At 43.9% G+C, this 14,588-nt stretch overlaps 1 protein-coding gene across 1 annotated transcript in view; it reads left to right on the forward strand.

Annotated features, from left to right (window-relative positions):
• The window catches only part of igdcc4 (immunoglobulin superfamily, DCC subclass, member 4), a gene marked incomplete at both ends in the record, with an annotated part of 79,207 nt that overhangs the window by 18,890 nt on the left and 45,729 nt on the right, over positions 1–14,588 (forward strand). Inside the window, one exon of the mRNA XM_079997995.1 lies at positions 7,060–7,374. Within this exon, the coding sequence (XP_079854121.1) occupies positions 7,060–7,374 (315 nt within the window). The remainder of the gene's footprint in view (positions 1–7,059; positions 7,375–14,588) is intronic.

A 14,588-nucleotide genomic window follows, 5' to 3' on the forward strand; every position in this document is an offset into this window, starting at 1 on the left:
ATAAACACCCTCAACTTAGACAATAAAAAGTAAAACCAAAACGCAACATAAATAAACCAAAAAAAACCTCGGGTAAACTATAAAAACGTACCTAACAATGCACAATAAAGAAGACAGCATTTGCATGAAGAACAACTTGGCAATAAATAGTTGACGAGCATGACCACGCATCAAAAAAAACAATAAAAGAGGAAGGAAAGTTTGAAATCGCTCGTCTCTCACCCCCAGGTTGAGCTGGTTCACAATCCGTGCATTAATGCTTCATCCCCGTCGAGCTCGATCCTCTGAACAGATGATGTTCCCTTTCCCATCTGGAACATTTTTATTCATTTGATAACATAATTCATCTGATAACATTTTCATCTCGCCACGGTGAGTCGCCTTCGGAAATCGTGCTCACTCCATACACCGCCGAATTCACCCCAGCGCCACGACGATGACTGACTGATCCGATATTTGCTTCGCGAAATCCCCAAAAATGTGACCGTCGGTGAAGTTGTGATTATTTCTTTGACTGAAATGCCGCCGTCCCCCCCCCCCGACTCTATTAAAAAAATGCGTGTTCATTAAAAGGCGACTGCCGTGCGGTCAAACATGTGCAAGACGGATGATATCACTCTTAAGTTCGGCTCTTTTGACTGACAGGTCCCCGGCACTGATTTATTCCTCTTTTCTATTTTTTTTTACATTTTAAATTAACCGCAGCCTTTCACAGATGAAGTGCCGCTCGCCTTTGTCCACGATCCGCTGCATTCAGAACGGGAGTGAATTTCTCTTTACGCAGGGGAACATTTCCCGGAGCCACCGGCAATCAAGAGATTCACACGAGCGAGTGACGGAGTTGAGGAGAGTTATTACAGAAAGTCAGACTTTTTGTGTGTGGATTTATGGAAGTAATGAAATACGTTAAACGCCTTTCACTGACTGTAAATTTCGGGGACGGCTGACAATCCTGAACTCGGAGATCCGTTTCTCATTTTTAAGGCTCTTGGGCCGGAGGGTGTCGGACGTCATGCACGTGCTGCCTCGTGTGACATCCGGCGCGTCGTCTTTCGTCCTCAGTCTGAATAGGGATCTGATGATTTTAGGGTTAGGGTTAGAGACGGGAGGTAAATAGCCTCTTCTGGCCTTTGTTGCTCAGAAACGTTAGTATTGGGGGCTTCCGCACACAAATGAAACGGGGATTTGGGGTCCGGTGGTTCGGACTTTGGAGGAAATCCACCTGCTCAGCGCTCCGGTGGTTATTCAATGGGCTTCCGACCGTTCTCCGGGCGTTCTCCAGGCGTTCCCCGTGCTGCTCTGGCAGGTCATGTAATTACTCGCACGCTGTTCAGGACCCGAAATATACGACTGAGTCCACTCTCTGTTCGACGAGTTTGATTTCACCCGGCTCGTGGTCCGTTTCGATTCGGCCGTTGCAGCGAGGGGTCAGAAGAGTCGGTTTTCGGCGCTGAGCTGTGATTGGAATTCATTGAATTCAAATGCTTTCTCCCTTTTTCTTTTTTTTTTTTTCCACATTATTATAATCCTCGGTAATTATTATTTCCATCCGCTCGCTGACTCAAGGCCCTTTGTTCGAGTTTCGACCTCTTCAGTACGTTCAGCCCGAAACAACTCTTTCAGCCTTTTGACGGCAGAGTCCTTTAAAATATATTTTTTCAAAGGACAAAACGCCCGCGAGCCTCGCTCCGATAGGAGACGTTTTAACGAACGTTTTTGGGGTCCGGTTCAGCTGCCAGTCTGGCCCGTGGCCTCGGGACTTCCTCGAGAGATTTCGCCGTCGGTCTCGGTGGAACGGCGTCCTTACGGATCTTCACCGCGTCGCGTCCCTTCGCACGTGCGGGGGTGGGGGGCAAAACGCCTGCGTGTCGGAGGCGGGAGGCGGAGGGACGGAGGGAGAGTCGGGCGGAGGGGAAAGGACGACTGGAGAGAGGGACGCAAATAGAAGGAGGGCAAAGAAAACCGAGTCTAAGAATGCACATCCGGGCTGACGTGGTGGATCCCAGGTCGGTGAGGACGGGCACGCGGATTGGCGTGAGAAAGAAAGAGGGACAGATAGGGGGAGAGATGGCGGGAGAGAGAGAGAGAGAGAGAGAGAGAGAGGGAGAGAGAGAGAGAGAGGGAGAGATATATGTGTGGATGCGGGGAATAAAGTAAAGGTCAGTGTGGGCCCGTGAGTGTTTACTCGTGAACTTTTGCACCGCTGGCCGTTGGCCAGGAGCAGATGTTAATGTGTAAATGTTTGCAAATGATGTTCTGTGCGCCCGTGCAGGATGTTTTAACGTCTTTTAACGGGCGCTATATCGTGTTATGGCCTCTGCTCGTAAATATAAAGAAGCACCCGAGGGCGGGGCGTTGAAAGCACAAAAAGAGGCGGATTTGCGGACACGGATTCGGCCTAATCTCGGACTGAATCACCCTGTTCATCTGGATGAAGCGAAATGGTCTCCCTCAGTCACGGTTCGGCACGGTCTCAGACTCGGTTTAAACAAACAAACAAGAAAAAAAAAACAATCTGATTTCTAGAAGGAAGATTAGAGCTGATCTGGGTCGAACTGAAGACTTAAATTATACCGGGCCGGAGGCGGGCTTATCTTGGGATTGGCGGACGTGGCCTCCGGGTCGACCTTGAACAGAGAGAGAATGGGTTATCGGGACCGAGGCCTCGTCCACAGGTCTGAGGATTTTTCTTTCCCTCCCTTTCGTTTGAAAAAGAAGCTCCGCTTCAAGTTTTCCTAAAATATCTCCACCCTCAAAGGCCTTTTCCAAAAGCTCCGTTTCCAGTTCCTAAAAACGGCGTTTTTGTGTGGACGGGAGGGCCAACGCGCAAAGAAAATACTACGTGTCGGAAAAAAAAAAAAATCCATCTTTGTTTTGTTTCGCTCAATGAAGGAAACGGAACAAAAGAAGTACGTGTGAAATAAAAACACACTGTTTTTATGTCTTTTGTTCGGAGATCGCTCCCTCTCCGTTACACAGCGACCCCAAGACGGAACGGGACAGTCCCTTGGTTGGGTTTAAAATCTTTTGTTTTATACCGAAAAAAAGCTCCACTCCAGTTCTCTGGGTTATGTTTACGTTTTTCATTTTCCATCCAAGAAGGAAAATAAGGAAACAAAACAAAATAAATCCAAATCTTTCTCAAAATCCTAGTTCAGCCTGAACCCTGCGCTGCGTCTCAACGTGCCGTTCAGAGCTTCAGCTGATTATCAATTGATATTATATATGACTATATTACAATCACAATATGTTAGATATTATTATTATTATTATTATTATTATTATTATTATTATTATTATTATTATTATCGCATAAGCAAAATGATCAGAATTATATCACTTGGATCATCAGTTGCACCAGCCATTCTGCAGCCATTGCCGGTCGCCCCCCCTGCTGGTACCAATACGCATTGCAGCGTGGCTTCAGCTGTTTCCGGCGGCGATTTCTGTCGGAACATCAGCAAGCACAAAGTTTCTGCGGCTTCCGAGTGCCGCCATTGGCTCAACGCGGTGAAATGAAAATATTTTAAGTTGAAATTTACAAAAACATGCATGCGTGGGCCACAGCAGATGAAGCGTTAAACCCATGACACCGCCCCTCAGAGCGATCATGGAGCGTTTCCAGACATCTACAGCTCAGAGCGGGAGAACAATCTGTTTGGGTTTGTATTCATTCCTGCACACTAAGTGCATTTCCTTCAACTGCTGACATTTCTTAAGAAAGCCAACTGCCGTCTCCAATCACACCAGTCAGTAACACTGAGAATAATCCACGTAATATATATAATTTATCATTTCCAGACATACTTTTGACTCCACATCCATAGGTGACCATCTGGGCGTTTTCATATTGCGCCAGTTTGAAATGAAAGATATAAAATGAAGGTGAGAAGATGATATAGTGGAGAAAAAAACAAACTATAAATAAATTGAGAATTACATAATTGTAGGTGCACAAAATGTATTCAGCCCTCGACAGAACGTGCACGCACACACCAATACATATACCATGCATGCGCTCTCTCTCTCTCTCTCTCTCTCTCTCTCTCTCTCTCTCTCTCTGCTCCTGGATTAATTACGGTAATGGGTGATGCTTTGGAGGTTTCTTTTGTTTTTTTCCTCCCGTTGATTGAATGAGGTATGACTCCCCCAGCATCACTTCCTGATAAAGGGCTGGAGCCGTGTAATACTCTGAGGCTGCACCTGCTGCCCCCCAAAAAATATCATACATGTGCAAAAAAACGGATACAAGGGTAAACACAATAGCACACACACACACACACACAGGCAGGCAGGCAGGCGCACACACACACACACACACACACACACACACACACACACACACACACACACCCATTTTGGAACCTACAGTGAAAAACATTCACACAATCGTATACCCTTCCGCTTGTTCCCTCTTCAGATTCACTCTAATGAAGTCTCATTAAATCATTAAAACATTAGAGCCCGCCTATTCCCTGCTCCCTCCTCGCGGTTTCATTTTGTCGCGGCGAGGGATCGCTCTATGGACGGATGGAGGAGGAGGATGGCGAGAGGGAAAGAAAGGAAAAATAAACATTTAACAAAGTCCCATCGTTGACAAAATGCATTTAGAATCGCAGGCATCCAACACATTTCATTTATTAATTTATTTGTATTCATTAGTTGTTATATATATTGTTATTTATTTGTTATTAATTAATTAATTAATTATTTTATGATTTTTATTTTCTATTTTATTATTATTTTTATGCCCACTCTGGCTTGAATTTTCTTTAGTTGCGTCTCTTCCATGCTGCATGTTTTAAAAAGTGCTTTATAAATAAAGATTTACTTGCATACTTACTATAATCCAGTATAGTACGGTATATCCATCTATCTATCTATCCATTCATGACTGTCAATATCGCCCAGCCCCTAATTCACATTTGGATGAAGTTGTCCCTATACATGAAATAAATATTTTGATACGATGACGACGATACATAGTTGATCAGCAATGTAATCTGAATTATGTTTTGTGTCAACCCATTCGTCGAACGTTTGTCCGTTTGTTCGCTCGTTCATTCGTTCGATTAATCGTTTCAGGCCCAAATGCACAGAGAGGATCCTCAACGTCTCACGAGGACTCGGTGAAGAAGAGTGTGTGAAATGGCTGGGTGTGTGTGTGTGTGTGTGTGTGTGTGTGTGTGTGTGTGTGTGTGTGTGTGTGTGTGTGTGTGTGTGTGTGTGTGTGTGTGAGCGAGTGTGTGTGTGTGTGTGTGTGTGGGGGGGGGGGGGGGGGGGGGGTTCCCACTCTGCCAGACCGCTGCTCCACATCTACACTAAGCCCGGTCCCGATGGCCCCACGCCAAGTGGCTCACGACTCAGTCCCAGTGTGGAAAGTACCACGGTTCACACAGAGAGAGCGAGAGAGAGAGAGAGAGAGAGAGAGAGAGAGGGGACAGAGAGATGGAGAGACAGGGGGAGACGGAGGGAGGGCTCGAGAGGGGGGAGAGGGTGAGGGAGAGACAGGGGGAGACGGAGGGAGGGATGGAGAGACGGGGAGGTGGGGTGGGGCGGTGGGGAAAGGGGGGGCAGAGAGATGGAGAGATGGAGGAAGGGATAGAGAGAGGGGGGAGAGGGTGAGGGAGAGAGAATGAGTGAGAAAGAAAAATAGCACGGGCGATGAAATAGCAATAGCACGAGCAAGAAATAAGGGAATATGTTTAAAATATGTATAAAAAGTATGTTTTCATTTATATCAGAACAACATTTTAACTTACCAATAACAATTGAATTATAATAATAATAATAATATTTTTTGTTATGGTAAATGTTGATATATTCAAAAAAAGACAGTTTGGATCAGTTTGGATGTGGTTGAAAGTGTATGTCCAGTTCCATATCATAAATAATACACAGTACACAGCTTTAAGTGGCAGCAGTAAAAATATGTGGAAGTGGATTAAAATATATAATATATGCCCCAGACTCAAAATACGTTATATATTACAATATGTCCACTTGATTTGTCCACTTGAGAGGGCACAGCAGAGTACCGGCAGATTACGAGAAGCGCTGCTAGGTAGGAAAAAGCAAGGTGCGCCGAAAGAGTAAAACTAAGAAGGTGAGCCGGCACTGCCAACCGGCGAGCACCGGCTCGCTTGGAGCTCTGCATAAGTAAGGCAACCGACTGTTCTCCTGCGAACGACTGCGCTGCCATTTTCCCATTTTCCTCTTGGACACAGCTGCGGTGCCGCGCGGTAATAACACAGGATGTTTTTTTTTTTGTTGTTTTTTTTCTCGATTGCCGACCGCTCAAGTGGCCGGCGACTCAATGCCTCCGCCACTTGGCTCAAGGGCACTTTGGCGATCATTGTTGACCGTTGATGCGGGGGGTGTTTTTCATTCACGTCCAGCGAATGAGCTGCCTGTTTTTCTTTCCCCACCACGTGGTTAATCATTGAGCGGTGTGACCCACTGAAACCAGTTAAAACTCACTCCAGGGAAGAAGCTCTGGGGCGGGTTTTCAGGGCTGCCTTGACGATGCAGTTTGTTGTTAAGGTTATGATTATGGTCTTTTTTTTTTTACCAGTGATGCCGCAATACTGTTACTTCTACTTACTGTAGACGAACTGACTCCTGCCATGTTGGGCTCACTAGACACAAGCAATCATAGCCCTCTACTGATAGTGTTCTACTTAATGATCCTGAGCTGCTTCGCAAGATCCGTGAGCCATGCATTACAAGTCTCAGGGAATGATTACTGGGGATTCAATTATTGTGAAAAAAGCGTGAACGCATTTAACATAATTCATATTTAATTATGATTTACGCTTTGCATTATTCCTGAAATAAAGCTTTTTGCCAGCATTAAGTGATTCTTGTGAGAATTCACGACCCAGCGCCGAACCGGCTCTCATGACTCTGGTCACACCGACTGAACCAAACCAACGAAGAGTCTGAGAATTGAATGAATCTTTTTGACCGAGTCACTCGTAAAAGAGCCGACTCTCCAAATAAGAGCCGAACTTTTCAGCACTAATGTATTCCCCCCCCCCCCCCCCCCCCGACCTACAGAGGAGCCTGTTTCAGTGGAGCTGAGCTGCGGGGCGGGCCCCGTGCACGTGGTTCTGGAGCCGGGGACGCCCGTCCTGCTTGACTGCAACCTGGGGTCCAGGGAGCTGCCCTTCAACATCACCTGGCTGCAGGATGGCCGGGCCCTGCCGCCCGAGGGCCACGACGCCATGCGGCATCTGCCCAACGGGTCCCTGCTCCTGCTGCCCACCTCCGTGGACGGGGAGCCGGCCCGGGGCCTGCAGGGGGGCTACAGCTGTGTCAGTGCCAGCGCGTTGGGGGCCCTCACCAGCCGCACCGTCACCGTGCTCCTGGCAAGTAGGTGCTCTGCAGAACCCTTCAGTGATGATGGATGGATGGATGGATGTATGGATGGGTGGATGGATGGGTGGGTGGATGGATGGGTGGGTAGATACAGTAGATCCCTGGAGGAAAATTTAAGTGTCACAGCGGCTAACATCAAAATAGGGAATAATAATAATAATAATAATAATAATAATAATAATAATAATAAAATAATGGGATTACAAATAGAAGAAAGTAAATCTTAATAGAAGATAAACCTGTGGATTACCTGAACGAATGCCAATGTACAGTAAAGTTTGGATTAGCAGGATTAGCTTGGGGATGGACCAAACAGGGAATGTACAATACAAATAAACCATCAACAATAATAAAAATAAATGAATAAATACAATTGGCTATAATAATGATGATAAGGCAGCCTGCCTCCTGAAAAATGAGGAGGTTTGAAGTAGGGCCTGGTATCGTAATTCAATACTTTTAAGTTACCTACTCAGTTGATCTGTGGAGTTTTTTTTGCACTAGTGTATGAGGGCGTGAGGGCTATAGAATAAAAAATAATCTTCTGAAATGTCAGTTTGTAATCTGTCTGTAATTTTATTTTGTAGGATTCTTTATATGATGCTGTTGTCAAGTTTGGATTTTGGATTAATGTTGATAAACCCTGCTCACTTATGCTACTTTATCAGACCAGAACTTACACACACACACACACACACACACACACACACACTGGACTCAGATGAAATGTGGTTTAAAGGGGCCGTTAATGATCAATCTACAGTAAACAGACTACAGCTCTACGGCAGAAGACCGCTCTATCAGCCTTCCCGTTGCTATGGTAACTAGTAACCACACATTTGACACAAAGTATATATGGAATATTGTTATTCCCAGTGAATGAAAATATAATATATCGTCATATATGTATATAATATAACCAATATAGTAAAAAAAAATATATATATATATATATATATATATATTTGTTAGACAGAGTGGAAAGAAAGCTGAATATTATTAATCATCAAAAATGGGGTGGCCTACGACCACACACACACACACACACACACACACACACACACACACACACACACACACACACACACCTGTGGTACATACAGGGGTATTTGTGGGCGTCCCGGAGACAGGTGGACTGTTAAGGAACGTTTTCCATGAGTGCACCATGCAAGAGACAACAAGATGAATTTAAGAATAAAAAAAATAAAAAAAATCATAATTCTCGTTTCTAGATGATGGGCTCCGGGTTTCCTGCACCGTCAGCACCATCGGATATTATCCATCAAATGGCCGGAGGCAGCAAAGCCATTATTAAAAGCTGTAAAGATTTCCGTGCGGTCAGTTATCAGAGCAGCGTGCTGAATTAATGAGGGGAAGCGGATAGGTGCTGCTGTTGTTTGTGCCTAAATAATCTATCTTCTCTATCTTCCAAAATGAACTGTAAGATGCATTTGTGATGGAATGGTGATGTGATTTTGGGTTTCTTTTTTTTTTTTTTTTTTGTTGTTTTTTAAACCTGTGCTGAGCATACGACGCAGAGTATTTGTGCCATTGCATCAAGGACAGAGTTAGTCTGCAAGTGGTCTCAACCTGCAATGCAACTCTTTATTCATTGTTTAATCATCAAAAACTGCTGCCATAACTCTGTCCTGTGGACGAGCTGTAGGATGACAGAGCACCGCTTCTTGTACGGCACGGCCACCAATCCCCCTCTTTGGTGAACTATTTTACCATGTTTGGGTCTATAAACAACTGATCGCTACTCCAAGAGGGGGAGAATCACCACAGTTGATTTGGGGTTTCTGAGAGTGGCAGTACATTTATTCATTATCCATCTGAAAGCCATTTGAAGGGATGCTTTGGTGCGTCGAGCCCAAGCTTCATTTGTAATAAAACATTGTCGATGGTTCAGGGGTTAGCCAAGGGACTCGATCCTGTTATTTGGGCCATGGATTATTTTAACCACTATGAATGAATTGAACTTTCTCACTTTTACCTTTCTGACACAGGCTATGGGACAGTGGTCACAGAGATCAGTTTAGGTGTGTGGGTTCTGAGATCAGCCATGTGTAATTCAGGCTCTAGAGCAGATCTTTGAGGTTGCAGGACGCATTATTAAGCCTGTGTAGGTTTGTTCTTTTTCCATTAGCTTCCTTTGACTTGTTTTGGCTTCCATTGACTTCTATTGGCTTCCATCAACTTCCATTGGCTTTCATCAACTTCCATTGGCTTCCATCAACTTCCATTGGCTTCCTTGACTTCCTTGACTTTTCTTCTCTTGGCATCAAACCTCGGCCGTAATGGTCACCGATTGATCTGAAGCCAACGACAGGACGCCTACGGACAATGAGCGATCTCACAGATTCATCGTCATGGCAGAGCGGTTGGAAGAAGAGAGCTGGATAATAAAAGCAATCCATCACTTTTATTCCATGCTCATGTGAGGAATTTAAATGTTGTGTCATAGAGTTCTGGGAACTCAAAACGCATTTCCATCAGATTTCCATCTCCTGCAACACAATGTGTGTTAAAAGGTTGCATGTGGAAAGGTCAGCTGAAAGCGGGACTTTGTCGCTTGTCATGTGTTGGCAACTTGGCATCTTGGACGGGCATGACGCCGATCCACTGTCGTTACCACAGAAACGGCTCAATGTTCTACAGAGCTTTTAAATGTGAATGACAAACACAGATAAAACTTGTACATTTTTATTATTATTTTTTTTTAATAATCGGCAAGAGGCAAATGCACTCCGATGTGAATGAACTTGCCATGTAGAGTTACATTTCTCATTCGTTTCAATGAGGACAGGCATCGAAATTTCATGGAACACTTTGGGACGGCGAAGGTCAAAAATATTAAGGTATGGTGACCAGAGGGAGGGGTGGAAAGATGAGCTTAAGTAAATGTAACGCAAATTTTAGGCATCCGGATAGAGCCTTTACAAATAAAATGTAACAAACAAGTGTCTACATGGAACTTCAATCTGTTTCTAACCTCGATGCTATTCATGCTGGCTGAAATATAAATAAATATATATAAATATACATTTCCTCACTAACAGCAACAAATATCAAATTTTTGGTCCTTACAAATTAATAACTTATTATTTGGCTCCTGTTTCTCTCAAATGCAAATGCATATTTCCAATGGTTTATACTTACAATTATATACAGTATACTGTATATATATATATATATATATATATATATAGTCCTGATTTATGGTTTACATGAAAGCTTTTTTTCATTTAGAATTTTTCTTTTTTTCACATTATTCATTGTTCATAGTCAGCCTGTTTCATCGAGGACACATGTTTCAGAGAAAGAAAAGTAAAAGAAAACAGATATTTGATGAGGAACAGTCTCGTTCGCAGTTGTCGACTCTCATCCCGAGCCCATGGATTTTTGAAGTTACTTTGCGTAGCATCGAAGTCTCATGGTCAAAAAGGCGCAGCAGACTGGAGCCGTATTTAAATGGAAATAAATCCGTACTGTCTTTCAGAGAGCCTTTCAGTCTCTCATTCACTCTTCTTTTGGCAAAGCTCCAGGAGTTGCACGCCACGGGAAGAATTAATCTCCATCCTCCTGCCAAAGATTTATTTCATACAGATAACTGTGTAAAAAAAAAAATAGATGATAACTGTGTTGGCCGGGGGAGCACTTAACGTAAATCAGAGCCAATTAACCTAACTCAATTAAGCCGTAACACAGATTACTGCGGTAAATCTCCGGATCTGCATATTCCAACGCGTTTGTGTTAATTGTCATGCTGGGAACAATCTTGTTTTCATGCAACTATAGCTGTTAGTGAAAAGCGTCATTTCAACTTGTTTTTTACCGAAGGGGAGGGTGCCACGCCCCATGTGAGGGCAGCACGGCACCAAGGACGGCACCGCCCGCCATGTTGGATATGTTCGAGGAATGATTGTTTTGTAAAATAAAAAAAATTAGGGCATTAAATTTAGTTCAAACACAATGTTAACATTAAATACATTTCAGGATAATAAAATCGTTTTTACAACATTTTGAGGAAGTAATTAATGACTGCATCCCTTTTATTGTGTTTTTTTTATCTGTACTAGTTAAACCCCAGCAAATTGAATCCTAGGGATTACATGAATAATCCTAACGGTGAAATACTGAAGCGAGACATGGGATTCATTAATTTACAGGAATTTGTGAAAAATACATTTTTTTTTGTTCTTCTAATTTTCTCACAGGAATAGCTTATCATGTTTCAAGGCTGCTGTTTGTCAGAATTACTGGATGTGTGTGTGCTTGTGTGTGAGTGTGTGGGTGCGTGCATGCGTGAACGCGTGTGTGTGCGTGTGTAGAGAGAGAAAGTAGACAAAGTTCCATCTAGTCAAGCCTTAAAATGGGAACATTAGCATTAAAATGGGAACACAAAACCTGAAATGGAATGTTATCTGTCGGTATGTGTTCGGGCCGTTAACAAGCCTGATGTATCTTTACAAGACACTACTGTGGGGGGAGGCACGCCGGGTCACAGAGCTGCAACCTGAGAGCTGTGGGGCCCAAGAACGGGGCATGGATAGCAGGACGGACAAAGCCAGAGGGAGAGATGGGGTGAAGTGTTTAAAAAAAAAAGCGAAAGAGAGCGCAAACAATCCGGGAAACAAGAAAGCCAACAAAGAGAAGTAAACCCCTCCATTCTGGCCATTCACACTTTAATGCAGCAACACACAGACTGGTTTGGCTAACAGGAGACCGAGGGGGTTCCCTCAAATTTGACCGCTTTGCGTCACTGTTTCTCGGAAAACTTTTTCAAATGGATTTTCGACAATGCGCCTCGGTTTGATGCCCATCTTCTGGGAGTCATGTAGCCGGTACAGATTCCCTGGCGTGTCAGCATCAATGAAGGAGACGATGAAACAATGTGCGCCCTCTGGAAACAACATCTGAGTCTGTGCTCCTCGCATGGTGTCAGGTCTGCTGTGGAATGTCATAACAGGCCTAGGGAATGCCATGTGGTCTGGGGAGAGGACGGATACGATGCAGGCTTTGACAGGACAGAGGCCCAGCCGCTCTCTACAATCTCCTCTTGGTTTGTGCTTGTCTAGGAGCCTTCTTGGCACCCCTAATATGCACTGTTGTCCATAAGGTGGGCTCTAAAACCGGCTCGGAAGCCCGCACCTGAGCAAGCACTAAGACACATGCCCTTGGGGACACATTCATACGAAAAATCCCAAACATAAAGGGACAATCACAATTGCTTTCTTCGGTACATGCATAGTGTGTCTGGCAGCATGCAAAGCCTTCTCAGGTAATATTACTGGTGGTATGTTTGTGTTAGGCTTTTCCGCTGTGTAATGGTCTGAAGTGGCAGAGGCTAATCATTAACTCCACCCACCATGTTAGTCACACAAGAGCCACTGAGCCGCTGCCTCGCTGTGCAACATCAGTCAGCTTCTGTGTACTAATTGAGAAATCTTGCTCTATTTAGTTTGGCATTAGAGAAAGGAGCCAGGATGTTGCTATGGCTGGTGGTTTTGGAGTTATGGTTTAGGCGGATTTTGTGGTTTATATTGCTGTGTTTAGGTGCTTGATACATGAGTTTTCTTGTAGCTACCCTGCCCCTAGATACCCCCAACCAAACCTCCGGAGAAAACACCCCGTCTGTTTTCTCTGCAGGCAGAGAGATCCCCATTGAGACCACCTTGTCGGACTGATCTCTGAAGTCTCCGTTCTACGTGGACAGGAGATCCACCCCCAGGTTGAGTTGTTCAAATAATATGTGTGACAGTGAAAAATCACTGCTCCACATTGATAGAGTGATACAGCTTCAAGTTCCCTTTGTATTTTTATGTATGACACCACTGAATTAGTTTGTCCTGATCAGAAGCAGAGAATCTAGGAGAAGTGACACTTCTTGCTCCTTCTGCCCGGTCCTGGAGGCTCTGGGGAAGGTCCCAGCTGATTGACATGAGGGCTGACAGGCACCTAGGTCCCTAGATTCACGGGTGAAGGTGCTCTCTCAGGAGGGAGGTATAAGGGCGACAGTGTTACAGGCACCAACGGGCTGCTCGGATTTCACATCCTGCGTCATCCATTGCCTCTCAGTGAGAAAGTTCTGGGTTTTGTACCCGACAGGTGCCCTTCTGTGTGGAGTGCAGTCCACACCACACGTTCTCCCCGTGTTCACATTCATAGTCAGGATGGGTAAAATAGAGAGGCCAAAGTTCCCTATGGGAATTCATAAAGTGAATCTTCTTCTTACATTGGATGTTGGAGAGTTGAATGTGTCAGCAGGCAACAGAGATAGATTCCGATTCAAGATATATGGTGCACAAGGAGATGAGTTAATTTCTAGTAAGGAAAGCTGATTTTTAATAAACAAATTACAAGCCATGGCAAATTACTAGTGGCATTGAATTAACAAAAAAATCTATGTACAGTATTTGTAATTCTTTAGCATTCTATTTTATTTTGACTACATAGTGTAATCTATAAAATACTAAGCAAAGGCTGTGCATACCATAGAAAGTGCAAGGACTTCAATGTTGAACCTATTGTCAGGAATTTCTACCTAGTTGGTCAACGGGGTCTTTGATGAGAGTTTTTGAGTTTTGAGTGTGTGTAGGTTGTGAATTGAAACAGCTTTTTTCCTGAGAGAAAATAGCCAATGGCTTCTGCACCCTGGCACTCTCCTTCACCACTGTCTGGGTCTGGACAACTTTTAAAAAAAACGTACCCTTTAGTTTATAATTTTCTGTTATGTATTTAAGACAAACAGGTAATAAACCGTCAAAACACTGAATTCATCCAGCTCAGGCATCAAAGGTGCACTTTTTTATAAGATGTGTTATTTGATGTCATTAGTAGGTTAGTTAGTTAGTTTAGCTATTCCTTTGTTTTTTGTTTTTTCCCTCTCTCCCTTAATCTGCCGCTCTCCCCTTGTCCCTCTCTTGTAAAGCGACCTTGGGTTCTTTGAAAGGCGCTATACAAATTGAAGTTATTATTATTATTATTGTGCGTGCTCTGCTTAGCTTAACACTGTTACGAATGCTCAGGAACCTGAAATAGGTATATTTAAAACATTGTTGAATGAATCCTTTACCATTAAGTAAAAAAAAGGCACATTCACATTGAATACATCCAATAGGTAAAACCCTCACGTTACTTTTAATTGCAGAGCATGACATAAATGTGACAAATAAATACTCGGGACCACAGGCTATTTTATATAT

Source organism: Zeus faber, assembly GCF_960531495.2.
Source record: "Zeus faber genome assembly, chromosome: 3".
In the NCBI taxonomy this organism is placed as follows: domain Eukaryota; kingdom Metazoa; phylum Chordata; class Actinopteri; order Zeiformes; family Zeidae; genus Zeus; species Zeus faber.